Genomic DNA, 15,669 nt, shown 5'->3' on the forward strand with positions numbered 1-15,669 from the left:
CAATGACACTCCCCAAATTACGTTTAGGAGAAATAGGTCTCTGAAAGACGATCTATGTTGTAATGATAAAAGATCTAAAGGGAATAGAGAAAACAAATCAGGAGGAGACTTTGCCTGCTGTATGAAATGTAAAGCGTGCAAAACCAGTGAGAGTTGTAAGAAATTGAAAATTCCAGGAAGAATAGAAAGTTTTGAGATCAGAGGAAGTTTTGACTGCAACACAACATATTGTGTTTATTGCTTGATTTGCCCATGTGACAAGTTGTATGTGGGTAGTACGATTCATAGTGCTAAGAAGAGAGTTTTTGAACATAGACGAGCTATTAAGAACTATGACAAAAACTATCCGGTAGCTAGACACTTCTACAATCAACATTTCGGCAATGAAAATCTGTTGAAATTTGTAGTTATCAACCAGGTGAAGATGAGTAAAAGGGGCGGCAATAGAGAGCGATTATTGCGTATTATTGAGTCAAGATATATAATAGATTTTGAGGCATTGGAACCTGTAGGGTTGAATTCTAGTGAAGAGTTGAGTATCGATCTGGGTTAAATATTATTTAGTGTGATGAATTTAGTGGGAGTATGGTGGCTGTTTTAGGAGAATGATATTTGAGAGCTATAAGGACATAATGGCATTTGATATATTTATGTTATTTGGTGTCTGCTATGGAGTTTTCTGAATAATAGAGTAGGTTTTGTTGCCTACCCACTTGGGTGAGATGAATATTAAATTTTGTATGTAAAAATGGCAATAAGAATTGTGAACGACGTCAGAAATAATAGAATTCCCTTTTGTAATTAATTATGAATTCCTTGTGTATAAGAGCTCTTTCTAATACGTATTCCCACTTGGGAGCTATTGAACCTGATAAAAATATTTTTAAAAATATTTAATAAGGTATTTTGGGTATACAAATATTTTTTAAGGTATTTTTAAATATGGTTCAAAAACATATAACTTAATGATATAAAGAGTACTCTTATATTTTGTGTACAAGGTATTATCTGATTTTTTTTGCAAATGAATATTAGTAACTACTCTAATTTATAATTTATAACTCATTGGCAGATGATTATTGCATTAACTACTGTTGACTTTATGCCAAAATTGAACATCTTAAGATGGCCTCCACAGTATAATCACAATGAAGTGTGAATTGTGGTTTTGTCCGTTTTTTATGTTTATGATGAATCTGGGTTATTTGTTTGTAGCACTATAGCAACAATCTATCCATGACAAAGGCTGGTGCCGAAACACGTTGGATTCTTTTGCTGAAATAAATCACTTTTTCACTCCGGAGGTGTCCTGGTTCTCCTGATATGACAAGGGAGTGATAAAGGATATTTTGGGCATCTCGGGGCCCGTCCAGGACCGCTGTGTCAAGCACTCACATTCCGGGACTTATATATATATATATATATGTATATATATATGATAGGGCAAGGGTGTTTTTAGGATTTAGGGTGGGTGCGTGATTTTTGTTTGTAAGGATATTTTAATTGTTTTGGGTGGGTATTGGTTTTTGGGTGGGTATAAAAATACTTATATACATTATTATTATTATATATACATATACACACACATATATGAAAAGCATTTATACTTACCTGTAAGATACTTCCATTATCATAGTTTTTCGTTGTAAAGGTATGCATGTTGAAGGCATAAGCGTATATACAGAAAGGGTTTACACTTACTTGTAAAACAAAAGTCACATTTTCGTTGTACAGGCATGCATGAAAAAGCATAGTCATGGTAAAGACTTACTTTGTAATGGCAGCGTGATTCTGTCATACAACATTATCCATTTAAAAACACACTATTCGGCTAGCAAAGCAGTATCCTACATCCAATCTAATATTGCTGAAGAGTTCCTTGGTGTGTTTAGCACTTGCTTCAATGCGCTTTGTCAGGGTGTCTTTTTTTTGCATCTTTAAGCTGCTGGCGGTATTTGTTTAGAGTGAACTTGAAAGTGGCTCACTCTGCGGTTTCTCTGCTGGTGCGCAATCTTCCCTCCAATAGTCTTGAGCTGCATTTCATTGTCCTAAGTTCTGGCATGTACCAGCTGGCTTGTTGGGTGGCTCTGTGGGTCAAAGCTTGTTTAATGGGGCGACTTGGTCAAGGGTGTTGGTGATATAGGTGGTGAAGTTCTAGAATGCTTGTTGCAGGTTGGTTATGGGGTAGGGCTGGGTGTTGTTGAGGGTGTCCATCCATTGGGTCTGTGTTACTTTGTTCCAGCTGTGAAAAGGAGCACTTGGGGGGAGGGGTCTGTTGGTGGCGCTTGGTGATCCTGCGATGGTGAAGTGGAGGATGGAGTGGTCGGTACAGGTGAATTCTGTGGCATGGCTGTATTTGACTTTGTCACTGGCCATGAAAATTGGGTCCAGTGTGTGTCCTGCTGTCAGTGACCAGCTGGGTCAGGCCAATGTTGGTCATGCGTTCCAGGAGGTTGGTGGAGTTAGTCTCCGTGGGTTCATACAGATGGAAGTAGAGGTCTTCGAGGAAGAAGCAGTGCTTGGACTTGATGGCTAGTGGGGTGATGAAGTTGGTGATGGCATCCAAGAAACTGATCTGGAGGCCTTTAGGCAAGGGTGCCTCTGATGGTCATTCTGTCATCGGTTTGGATTTGGAAACTGAGGTGTTCCATGGACAGTGTAGTATTATCCTTGGTGGTGATACATCGATTGTTTCTTTATGGATGATTTTGACGCTTCCGTCATGTTTGGTGGTGCGGTTTCAGTGTGCCATCTTGTAGCCGTTAGGGGTTTAGGCAAATGCTAGACAGATGTATGGATGAATGGACACAGGGCTAAATGAATGAGTGAGTTAATACACTGGTGAATGAATGGGCGAGTGACTGTTGAGAAGAAACAATGAGGCCAAGATTTACTAAAGCTTCACACCGGTGCAAATTGGCACAAAGCAATGAATAGTCTGTCAAGGGTATTACAAAAGGTCTTTTGAACGGGAAACCTCATTGTGCTACATTGTATCTCAGTGTCTTAGAGGCCGGAGCGGGCATTACTGGATGGATCAGCACAACCACCCATAGGTTTTCATGCAGAGCCCTGTCTGCAGTAATAAGCATGTTTCGATGGTGACCCCATGGCCTGAGGGGTGTCACAGACTTCTGAGGCAGAGGGTCAGGGCTGTGCCAGGGCCTCTGGTAGACGAGAGAAGGAGCTGGCAAAGCCTGGTCGTTGCTGTCCTTCACGGTGTTGCTCCTGTCAGCAAAGCATTGGGAGATTGCAGCATTGCAGATGAGCTCTGAGCTTAGAAGGACACCTGCCATGCTGCCAGCATTTGATTCCACTGGTCTCTGTGGCAAGCTTCCCTCCAGCTGGGAAGTCACACTGGGGGACATTTACACTCAAGCCAGCGCAGGAGGTGACCTCACTACTTCCTTGGAACATATTATCACATATGTGTTATATGTTTCTGTTCTTATTTCAGGTGAATTCTGATTTTAGAACTTGAAATAAAAGTTTTAACATTATAGGGAAAAACATTTATGAGCTTTGTATGACATAATAAACTTTTCTTTAAATACCAATATACATGGCGCTGTAAATTTAACAGCATTTATTATTGTTTTAAAAAAAGGTAAACTCTGGGCAGTTGTAGAAGGTTTAGGCTGGCGAGATGCTGCCCTGTCTCAGACTAATCAGTAAGTGAGTCAGTGAGTAGACATTTTGGGGGTCATTCTGACCCTGGCGGCCGGTGGCCGCCAGGGCCACCGACCACGGGAGCACCGCCAACAGGCTGGCGGTGCTCCAACGAGCATTCTGACCGCGGCGGTTCAGCCGCGGTCAGAAGCGGAAAGTCAGCGGTCTCCCGCCGACTTTCCGCTGCTCGTTTGAATCCTCCATGGCTGCGGAGCGCGCTCCGCAGCCATGAGGATTCTGACCCCCCCTACCGCCATCCTGTTCATGGCGGGAAAGCCGCCATGAACAGGATGGCGGTAGGGGGGGTCGCGGGGCCCCTGGGGGCCCCTGCCGTGCCCATGCCAATGGCATGGGCACGGCAGGGGCCCCCGTAAGAGGGCCCCGCAAGGTATTTCAGTGTCTGCCTTGCAGACACTGAAATACGCGACGGGTGCTACTGCACCCGTCGCACCTTCCCACTCCGCCGGCTCGATTACGAGCCGGCATCCTCGTGGGAAGGGAGTTTTTCCCTGGGCTGGCGGGCGGTCTTTTGGAGACCGCCCGCCAGCCCAGGGAAAAACTCCTAATACCCTCCGCGGTCTTCTGACCGCGGAGCGGTATTATGGGGGCGGAATTCTGGCGGCCGGCCTCCGCCGCCCGCCAGAATTAGAATCACCCCCTTTGTGTCACTGAAGGCACTCTGGCCCATATGTGTACATTTTGTGAATTCCTATTAGGAAATTGCAATTTAGTGATTTCCTAATGTGCGATTTCTTAATAGCGATTACGACTCCGTAAGAATCGCTATTAGGAAATCGCTAATTACATACAATCCGTTTTGTGATGCCCAAAAAGCGATTTCTATGTAGTCGCTATTTGGGAATCGCAAAAAAGGAATTTTGTACGTATGGGTCTTAAGCCATTTGGATGCCTTAAGGTATCAAGGGCCAGATGTACCAAAGGGTTTTACCCATTCTGTGTCTATGGGGAAATGTGTTAGTACATATGGCCCTTAATGCTTTATGAGTTATGGTAAAGTTGCTAATTTCCAGGGGTTTCGGTTTTATTTCATAATGATAATTTCATACGAACTGTTTTTTTCGGGGATTTCTGATATTTTGTAAACATACATTAATTTTTATAAGTAGAAGAAACTATAACTAAGTCAAAGTTTTTCCAATGATTTTGTTTTTCTGACTACATCTACATTCTATGTAACCAACCCACACTGTGCACATCCTGGTGCCAGAGCCCGCATCAATCTCGTTGCCACTGAAGATGCTGTGTAAGTGTATCAGCTGTGTGCAGTAGTTAACGGGTGCTGGAACAGGCCTTCAACCAGGGCCTGTCCCGGTCCCATCAAACCAGCTGCACACTGCCTTTGGCCCTGAACAGCTGGCTCTGTGATCAGTGTGTCAGCCCAGTGTCCACAGTGCTCACTCCCTACATTCTTAACCATGAATGTTTGAACTGTATTTTTTTAGTTTTCATTCTTTTTTTAAGATATGAAAAAATAGCCATTTTCAAAATTTTTGTAGATCTGTGTATGAAATCACAGATCCTTGTACCTGAAATTGACTCGGCCAATCCTGCACGAGCAATGCAGACTCTTATTTTTTGGGGCACTATCTGCCACGTTGGGAACAACTGAACCCATAACCTGGGGTCAGAAGATGCTACATCAGTACTCTTATACCTACTTTGGAAGAAGACAGTCAATCTTTTGCTGCCTGCTATATTAGTCGGACACCCAGTATCATCAAATCCTTTGTGGAATTAACAGGCAAAATAATCAAAAGCTGTTTTCTGATTAACCTTAAAGCTTGCCAGACAGCTTTTGAATGATAAATACCTTGGAAACTTCTAAAGGGATAAACAGCACACCACCCTACGGCACTATTCTGAGTAAACCTGGCATGCAAAATTTTGATAGATACACCAAGCAAGTGCCCAATTTTGTGCAGATTAGTTAAGCGGCACAAAATAATAAGCACGAGGATATGTCTTTTTGCCGAACTGTCTGTTCAGACATGGTGACTGAGGGGTCATTATGTCTATGATAGGTCTATATATTTCAGCATGATTAACATGTCTGGCATATTAAGTATTTTTTTCGGGATCCTGTGGATGGAAAGGGCATGTAGATGTGGGCATGTACATGAGTTCAGATTTTGTCTGTGACAGTCAGCCCTTTCTCTTTCTTCACCCACTCATTGGCATGTAGGATCTTGTTGGAGAATGGGATCGAACAGTTGACAAATCCAAATGTACTTTAATGTAGTAGGATATGCGAGCTATACTTGTTATGACAGAATATGCGTGGCTATTGTGCATTTGAAAGACAGACAATGAAAATTATTACAACAATAATATGGACAATATCACCCAAATGGCTGTTTATGTACAATGAGACATAGATGAGTAAAAGAGAACAGAGAGCAGAGCTCGGGATTCTTTTATTTCATCCAGTCACTAGATGGAGTTAAACAACAGAACTCTGACAATTACAGATTTATTTTTACAAAGAACACTCTTTTAATTAAAGGATTAGGAGAAAATTAAGATGCCTTTAAACGGTACATAATCTACTCACCTGCAGGATTACTGAGGTTTTCATTTCTCTCCGAGTCCTGGTGGTTCATGGAATCAGCATTTCCCTCGTCCTTAATGTTGAACGAGCCAGCTGGCAGAGCAACTGCCTGTTCAGCTACAATAAGAAATGGATCTATGTAAGTTTTCGTACACAAACATAAATGCCTCGTGGAGGCCTGTCTGCAATTACCAAAATAAAATCAGCAAGAGAGACTAATCAATGGTATATTAAAAGCTCTGATCCAGAAGTGTCAGGAACGAACAAGGCCCAGATATCATTTGGCAGGTTTACCAAAATACTGCACCCAGGTTTGAGACCCTTATGGAGAAACCTGCCAACTTGTTTTCTTTATAACGGTCATACGTATATCAAGGGGCGATCACATAATCCAATACAATGCCGACAAGAGCCTCCTGTTCCGGAAATAAAAGTGGGGGTTATGAATATACCTTAAAGACAACCAGATTGTCTTATATATGGACTGAGATTGATGTTGTTGTTACAAGGTGTTGGGGACCTTGAGATGTTGCACATTTTTCTCAAAGTCCCTCACTGTGACTTGTCAGGTCCTTATAGAATAGCAGATTACCCTGCAGATGTTCAATTTACAGGTGTTACCAGATGCGATGAAAGAGGAGAGCTGATCTAAATGTACAACTACATCAAAGGGCGTGGTCTGGAGTTGACAAGGTTGCAGGGGAAATGTGACCGCCATAGAAATATGTTTGAAAGGAATTTATCATAGGATGTATCTGCTGTTAGAAAGAGCCCCCCAGGCATAAGGTAGATAGCACTTCTCTATTAGGGGGTTAAAATAACCTGTGTGTTGAGTCACTCACTGTGCATTTCTAATTATGTACCAACACAAGAACGCATGTATTTAAACTAAGCTCAAAAGATAGGCTCCTGTCAATCCTAGAAAATAACCCACATAGATATTTGTAACTCAACTAAGCAGAGGACAGGATTGGTTTCTACTCTCGCTTCAAAACTCAAACGTGGAACTTCTGTAAGATATCAGACTTCTATTCAAATGTAAATTAATTAGTCCTTTTTTCTTTTCTCTGCCTCTTTGAAGAAAGGGCAGCACTTCTCAGCTTTAATGGCAGACGTACTGCACACTGTAAGGTATGAAGAATAGCCCCCTATCATGAACATATGGATACTACGAAACCCCAGGTAGGTTTTGTCATGACGTGGCTGATGTTGCTTTTAAATCAATATCTAACATTTACTAATGAGGGTGTAAAGTGGTTACACAGGCATTCTTTACCAGTCACTTAGGGACAAGGATTACATTCAAGCAACTTAAATTAAATGTTATAATGTTTAGCGTTTAGTAATGCCTTCTTCCTAGCCCTGCAGAAAGTGAATTGACGTGACATGCTACAGAGATGTACCTGATCCCTTTAATCAGAAGGAAAAGCTGCAAGGAACAAAAATCTAAAGGTGTAAATACATTTACAGAGATGAGATTCCCTGCTATTGAATCGAAGCTGTGCATCAATTTTACACCACAGTAATACATGCAATCTACCTGAAGTCAGGTTGGCTGTACTCTCTCCTCCTTCGGTGTAGAGGTGATCCATAAAACCTACTTCTGATACTTTTCTGAGCAAAGGAGCTGTGGCTGGTTCAAAAGAAAACAAATAATGGAAATACTTTAGTCATGCAAAAATCACGTTCAACGCTGTGCTTTCTTTAGCAAATAGAAAAACATATACCCTTAGGTGAAAGAATGCCACTATGAGCTTCTCGCTTCCCCACCCATACCCCCTTGTCCCCCGAGCTGACAGCTTTCATATACAATTGATGCTCTTTGAGAAAAACAATGAGTTTGTAAACGCTTCTCTGCGTCAATGGGAGCCAAGCCCAAGATCCCAGTAGAGGCCAGGGTAAGATGAGAGGAGGTGGCTGGCTGGGAAGCTGGCAGACACTTTCCATGGACAGCTGGCATTAAGGAATTCACTCCAAGTTTTTACACATGGTCTATTACACTACACCGAATCCTAGGAACCCACAGTTCCACACGGAGGCAAGCTGTGCACACTCTGGCACCATGAAGCTGACTTTCTGTACCTGGCATGGAGGTTCTCTTATGTGATGTGACGCAATTCTGGACACAACAGTTTGTGGATTTTTCAGGGAAGATTGAGCTACACGGGCTCTTTATTGCCCCCCTTTATGCGCCCCTCCAGCGCCTTGAGACCCTGATGGGTGAGTAGTGTGCTTTACAAATGCTATGATTGATTGATTGTACATGAGATTTCTAAACCTGTATGTAGATTTACAGCCATAATCTTACTGCTGGTTAAAAGACGAATGGGCATGGGTTGGAGCCGCCCCCCAGCCTCCTGGGTGGTGTGGAGCTAACGCAGTAGTCTACCTACTGATACAATGAAGAACTCATTCCAGAGATGAATGTTGCTCTCCCAGCGGAAGGACGAATTTGTCTGAAATTGTCTGAAGTGGGGGTCAATATCTTCTTGTACTCTTGCACGTACAGTGCACAATTTGTAAAAAAAAAAAAAAAAAAAATGTGACAGGGCCAACATTTTCTTAGGAGATGCTACTGAATTCTAGAGCTGCCAGGTACTAAGATTGCCTGGTTAAGATTCCACCTCATCTCTCTTTCTTCCAGCACCCTACACTTCTTGCTTTGGTATCTTACTCTTGCACATCCTTTTGCTTTCCTGATTTTTAATTTGACGCTGTTTTCTTATCTTTTCCACTTTCTTTAATCCTTTTCCTGTCTTTCTTCTCTCTGTTGCTCTGGGTCAAAGTCTGATGATTAAAAATAAGCCCAAGTCACCAAAACTGAATGCTAGTGCACATCATCTGTCACCACTGCCGCAAATTCAGCGTTGTGCACATTTTAAGTTTACTGATTCTACTCTCTTCTCCCTTTGCTCTGCACCTATAATGTGGCCTGCGAGATTGCCACATGCATTCAGGATCAGGAAGGATAAAAGGAAAACACAAGGCTTCAATGTTACCTGATTTGTGTGCTTTTATATGTAATTGTGTCCAGCATATTGCTTTTCAAAATAGCTATACTGAATAGATGCTAATCTAATATACACAATTTTACTTTTTAAGGAAGCTGTTTCTTCTGGCATGGTGTGCTAATCGCAACCTTTCTCCTTCACTCGTGGAGAATGCTCTGTATGAACCTCTCTGATCCCATGTGCTTTACTCAACTGTTCTAGCAAAGTGTGTATTTAATCTTAATGTTTATTTTGAAAATTATACATTGCAGGATAAATCCTTATAACTTAACTTGAACTGCATACTGACTCTAAAAGAAAACATATTTTAGACTTTTCTACTCTTTCTGTCTGATCTAAAGTTCTAAATATTTGTCCAAGCACATGCAAACAAAAAATACCCAGAAGTACCAAACCTCCATGAATGTACAATAGTATTTGCAGGTTTGAATATAACTATACAACAGGATTGTCATGTTGTGAATGCTAATTAGATAGACAGAGGCGGATTTACTATAATAAAGCTTAACGCAGTGCAGCAACCAATTTTGCTGAGCTGTGTTGTGCAAGGGGGAAAGAGCCACCAAGCCACGATTACTAAATGTGGCCTGCTGCTCTGCTCTTCCCTGCGCTGGCAGATAAAGAGGCTACTGAGCGCTACACACAAACCTTTGCACCCTAGTGCAAAAGTTTGTCTGTGATGTCTAGTATAAATTCTGTACTGGAAATATCCCCCTCCATTATTAAGATCCTTTGCCTTGACAGTTTTTAAAACATTTAAATCACTGAGTGTGTACTGTACGGTGAGCAAGCATGCAATGCGTGAATTATTTGGAAAAAATAAAAATATATCTCTAATTTTGCGCCTGCTTCAAAAAGGCATTTTGTTTTTAATGCAAAGCCCAGTCTGAGGATTATAGTACATATAGCTTTGCGTCAAAAAGATGGGTGATTACTAAGTACCATCCATGAAATGCCCCCGGGACTCACAGTGGTGCAAAGTAGTGCCAAAGCACTATTTGAGCTTAAAGACAGCAACTTTCCAGTGCAAGAAAGTTTTACACTAGAAAACAAATACCCTTTCAAGACTTTCCATCACCTTGCGGTGGAGCAAAGTCTCGATAAATCTGCCCCATAATACCTGAGCAAGTTAACAAAGTAGGAGGAGGTGTAAAAGGAACACAGGTAGAGATGGGGTCGAGTGGGACTCATTGTGAAATAACAACTCTGATGTAAGACCAACTTTCATATGGGATGATGAACGGAAAGAAATATTCTTCCAAGCAGATGTCTTATTCTTGTGATTATAAATCAGTAAATAATGGTTTGATTACCTTTGGTACTACTGATGTGCGTGCTTCTCTCTAAGCGTTTGTGGACCCTTGAGTAGTGTCCTTCCTCTTCTTTAATGCTACATGTAACAATTTCGTCTTTCGTCACCTGCCCTGTAATTAAAGGAAAGAACTACGTTCATAAGAGTATGTAAAAAAATATGTATTTGAGGTGGAAGTTGAAAACAAAATCCAGCGGTTGAAGAGAAATTATTCAATTGGGGAGGTTCCTGAGAATAGGCTGGGGTTTAAGGTGCACTTGACTGCACAAAGGGAGAATTTACTTCGAAGTTCCAGTGGAGAGGTGCTAATAAGCAGTGGTGATCGGTAAGTACAACTTGGAGGGGGCCCCACACACCTATGTACTCACTTACACACATGCATTCACGTGCATACATACACATATACACACACACTTGTTCACAATACTCATTCACAAATACACATACATTCATACATGCAAGCAACAGTCAGTTAAACACACTTGCCTGCTGTAGCTCTCGGGGAGGGAAGTCTTGGAGGTGCCAGGAGGGTTGGGACTGCTGCTTCCCCTAGGTCAGCTAATAAGAGGAGGCAGCAGACCCTATCTCCTCCCATAGTCGGATGGGGTCAGAAAGACTGCTCACCCCACCCCTCAGTGAAAAGGTGCCAGTGACACACCCTCGGCCTGGGCACTTTCGGGCTTAAAACTGAAGCTCCCAGGTTCAAGGAAATCAGTGAGGCTCCCCCTTGTCACGTGGCGAGGTCCTCGAGGTCCTTTGCTGAGCTGAGTTAGTCACGCCCACTGACTTTGGCATCCTCAGCGCAGCAAAGTTCAGCTTAGGCAGCCAGGAGGCTGTGCATTTTGCACATGTCTAGTTCCAGGCTGCATGACCTGAAAATAAAGTGTGTCTAGCAGGCTGACTTTTGCTCCGTTTGACAGACACTCTTTATGTCCAAATAAGTGCAGGGGGTGTGGCCTCCCCACCATTAGGGACAGGCTGCTGCTGCTTCTAATAAGTTCAAGGTACCTGAACCAGATGAATCACAATGTATTTTAGGAATTAGTGCAGCTCCTGTTTTGGTAAAAATAGGGTAAACTCATATTACATGAAATATAAATAACTAAATTTGCCATTCACATTTTTAGAAAATCAAAACTATTGCCAACAGTAGTATTGTAGATGAGGTCATCAGTAAAGTCATCAATGATGCAATTAGTGATGTTATTAGTAATGACATCAATAACATGTCATGAGTGATGTAATATGTGAGATTATAAGCAGTGCAAGAGAGCATTGCAAGTTATGGTTAGTTTACTGAATCATAACTGGAATATTTCAGTGGTCTTTAGATTCTGGGGGCATTTGATTCTGTCGAATGGACATATATGTTTGAAGAGCTAGCCAAAATGGACTTTGGGTCCAGTTTTTTTAATGGATCAAACTTCTTTATACAGATCCACTGGCACAGGTGAGGGTCAATGGAGGAGTGTCCCGAGTCTTCCAACTTGGACATAGTACCCGGCAGGGCTGTCCCTTGTTGCCGCTGATATTCGTGCTTGCATTAGAGCCAGTAGCGGCTTGGATATGACAAGACCCACTGGTCCATGGTCTACACTGGACAGAACAATGGGAATATGAAATCTCCCTACATGTAGACAACATCCTACTTTATATGACAGACCCGGAATTGACACTCTGGAGGTTAATGCAGATATTTCACACATTTGGCTAATACATAGGATACACGATTAATTGGAAAAAATCCCAAATATACACAATAAATGGGCGTCTGCTGGTAGTGCCCCGCAAATGCACAGCTGAGCTGGTTGTTCCTGAGAGCTTTTGTTACCTAGGAATATTTCTCACCATGAACCAAACCCTATTTTACGAGAAAAAAAAAAACCTTGAGTCCCCTACCCGCAGAGAGACTATGACGAGACATCCAACACTAGACGACCCTTGCACTGACACTTCTGGGCAAAGCTGCCCTACCTAAAATGATAGCCATGCCATGGTTTCAGTGTATTCTACAAAACACACCATACCTGGTGCACAAATCATAATTTAGAACCATAGAAACTGAGATTAGTGCTCTGCTACGGGCTGGTGGTTCTGCCCATATAGCACAATGCAATTTGACAAATGGATGGTACGATGGCAGCATTGTATTGCCACCGATCCAAAAGTACTATTGGGGGGCGCAGCTGGCCATTATAAATGGCTGGGTCTTTGGATACCCTGATACGCTGGCCTACCGGATGGAAAAGCTAGTAGAACAGCCAGGCGGATGCCTCTGAGCACTCTACAGACCATTCAAGGGCCTGCAGAACAAGGGACCAACAGCAACCGTGGCCAGAATCTGGCAAGTGGTCTCTCGGAACCTGGGATGGAAGGGAACGACTGCACAAGTGCAGGAGGCTGGCCTGGCTTGTAGTGGGTACCAAGGGGTACTTACACTCTGTACCAGGACCAGTTATCCCTTATTAGTGTAGAAGAGGTGTTTCTAGCAGCTTAGGCTGATAGAAGGTAGCTATAGCAGAGCAGAATATCATAAGAAAAGACAATACGCAGATATACTAAAAATAAAGGTACTTTATTTTTATGACAATATGCCAAAAGTATCTCAGTGAGTACCCTCAGTATGAGGATGCCAAATATACACAAGATATATGTACACAATACCAAAAATATGCAGTAATAGCAAAAGGAAGTAATGCAAGCAGTGTAAAGTTACAATAGATTGCAATAGGAGCACATAGGTATAAGGGCAACACAAACCATATACTCCAAAAGTGGAATGCGAACCTCGAGTGGACCCCAAACCTATGTGAACTTGTAGAGGGTCGCTGGGACTGTAAGAAAACAGTGAGGGTTAGAAAAATAGCCCACCCTAAGACCCTGAAAAGTAGGTGTGAAGTGCACCTATAACCCACAGAGAGCACAGAAGTAGTGATAGGGGGTTTCTGCAAGGAAGACCAACACCAGCAAAGCAACAACAGTGGATTTCCGGACCTGAGTACCTGTGAAACAAGGGGACCAAGTCCAAGAGTCGCAACAATGTCGAGAGTGGGCAGATGCCCAGGAAATGCCAGCTGAGGGTGCAAAGAAGCTGCCACCGGATGGAAGAAGCTTTGGTTTCTGTAAGAACGAAGAGGACTAGGAACTTCTCCTTTGGAGGATGGATGTCCCACGTCGTGAAGAAGCTTGCAGACGTGTTCCCACGCAGAAAGACCGCAAACAAGCCTTGCTAGCTGCAAGGGCCGCGGTTAGGGTTTTTGGATTCTGCTGTAGCCCAGGAGGGCCCAGGAGGGACCAGGATGCCGCCACTTAGATGAGGAGACAGAGGGGGCGCCCAGCAAGTCAGGGAGCCCTCACAGAAGCAGACAGCACCCGCAGAAGTACCGGAACAGGCACTTGGAAGAGGAGTGAACCGGAGTCCACCCGAAGTCAGAAAAGGGAGTCCCACGACGCCGGAGGACAACTCAGAAGGTTGTGCACTGCAGGTTAGAGTGTTGGGGACCCAGGCTTGGCTGTGCACAAAGGAAATCCTGGAAGAGTGCACAGGAGCCGGAGCAGCTGCAAATCACGCGGTACCCAGCAATGCAGTCTAGCGTGGGGAGGCAAGGTCTTACCTCCACCAAACTTGGACTGAAGAGTCACTGGACTGTGGGAGTCGCTTGGACAGAGTTGCTGAGTTCCAGGGACCACACTCGTCATGCTGAGAGGGGACCCAGAGGACCGGTGATGCAGTCTTTTGTTGCCTGCGGTTGCAGGGGGAAGATTCTGTCGACCCACAGGAGATTTCTTCAGAGCTCCTGGTGCAAGAAGGAGGCAGGCTACCCCCAGAGCATGCACCACCAGGAACCAGGCAAGAAAGCCGGCAGGATGAAGCGATACAAGGTTGCAGTAGTCGTCCTTGCAACTTTGTTGCGGTTTTGCAGGCGTCCTGAGCAGTCAGTGGTCGATCCTTTGGCAGAAGGTGAAGAGAGAGATGCAGAGGAACTCTGGTGAGCTCTTGCATTCGGTATCTGAAGAATTCCCCAAAGCAGAGACCCTAAATAGCCAGAAAAGGAGGTTTGGCTACCTAGGAAGGAGGATAGGCTAGTAACACAGGTAAGAGCCTATCAGAACGAGTCTCTGACGTCACCTGCTGGCCACTGAGGGCAGTCCAGTGTGCCAGCACACCTCTGAATCCAAGATGGCAGAGGTCTGGGGCACGCTGGAGGAGCTCTGGGCACCTCCCCTGGGAGGTGCAGGTCAGGGGAGTTGTCACTCCCCTTTCCTTTATCCATTTTCGCGCCAGAGCAGGGCTGGGGGATCCCTGAACTGGTGTAGACTGGCTTATGCAGAGATGGGCACCTTCTGTGCCCATCAAAGCATTTCCGGAGGCTGGGGGAGGCAACTCCTCCCCAGCCCTGACACCTTTTTCCAAAGGGAGAGGGTGTAACACCCTCTCTCTGAGGAAGTCCTTTGTCCTGCCTTCCTGGGCCAGGCCTGGCTGGACCCCAGGAGGGCAGAAACCTGTCTGAGGGGTTGGCAGCAGCAGCAGCTGCAGTGAAACCCCGGGAAAGGCAGTTTGGCAGTACCCAGGTCTATGCTAGAGACTCGGGGATCATGGAATTGTCTCCCCATTGCCAGACAATTCCATGATCTTAGACATGTTACATGGCCATGTTTGGAGTTACCATTGTGACGCTATACATAGGTAGTGACCTATGTATAGTGCACGTGTGAAATGGTGTCCCCGCACTCACAAAGTCCGGGGAATTTGCCCTGAACGATGTGGGGGCACCTTGGCTCGTGCCAGGGTGCTCACACACTAAGTAACTTAGCACCCAACCTTCACCAGGTGAAGGTTAGACATATAGGTGACTTATAAGTTACTTAAGTGCAGTGGTAAATGGCTATGAAATAACGTGGACGTTATTTCACTCAGGCTGCAGTGGCAGGCCTGTGTAAGAATTGTCAGAGCTCCCTATGGGTGGTAAAAGAAATGCTGCAGCCCATAGGGATCTCCTGGAACCCCAATACCCTGGGTACCTCAGTACCATATACTAGGCGATTATAAGGGTGTTCCAGTATGCCAATGTGAATTCGTGAAATTGGTCACTAGCCTGTTAGTGACA

The 15,669-nt window shown here is 43.9% G+C and overlaps 1 protein-coding gene across 12 annotated transcripts in view; it reads right to left on the minus strand.

Moving 5' to 3' along the window:
- Positions 1–15,669, minus strand: part of LOC138299112 (zinc finger protein ZFP2-like) — a 193,739-nt gene that overhangs the window by 79,353 nt on the left and 98,717 nt on the right. For 10 of the 12 annotated variants that reach the window (XR_011204712.1, XR_011204714.1, XM_069237204.1 and 7 more), the window contains 3 exons: positions 10,563–10,673; positions 7,779–7,871; positions 6,242–6,355 (listed from right to left, as the gene is read on the minus strand). Coding sequence is in view for 10 of the 12 variants with exons in the window: in XM_069237204.1 (XP_069093305.1) it covers positions 6,242–6,355; positions 7,779–7,871; positions 10,563–10,673 (318 nt within the window). In the remaining 2 variants the exon portion in view is untranslated. The remainder of the gene's footprint in view (positions 1–6,241; positions 6,356–7,778; positions 7,872–10,562; positions 10,674–15,669) is intronic. The other 2 variants (XM_069237149.1, XM_069237167.1) reach the window with 1 other exon arrangement.

This window comes from Pleurodeles waltl, chromosome 1_2 (assembly GCF_031143425.1).
Source record: "Pleurodeles waltl isolate 20211129_DDA chromosome 1_2, aPleWal1.hap1.20221129, whole genome shotgun sequence".
Lineage (NCBI taxonomy): Eukaryota > Metazoa > Chordata > Amphibia > Caudata > Salamandridae > Pleurodeles > Pleurodeles waltl.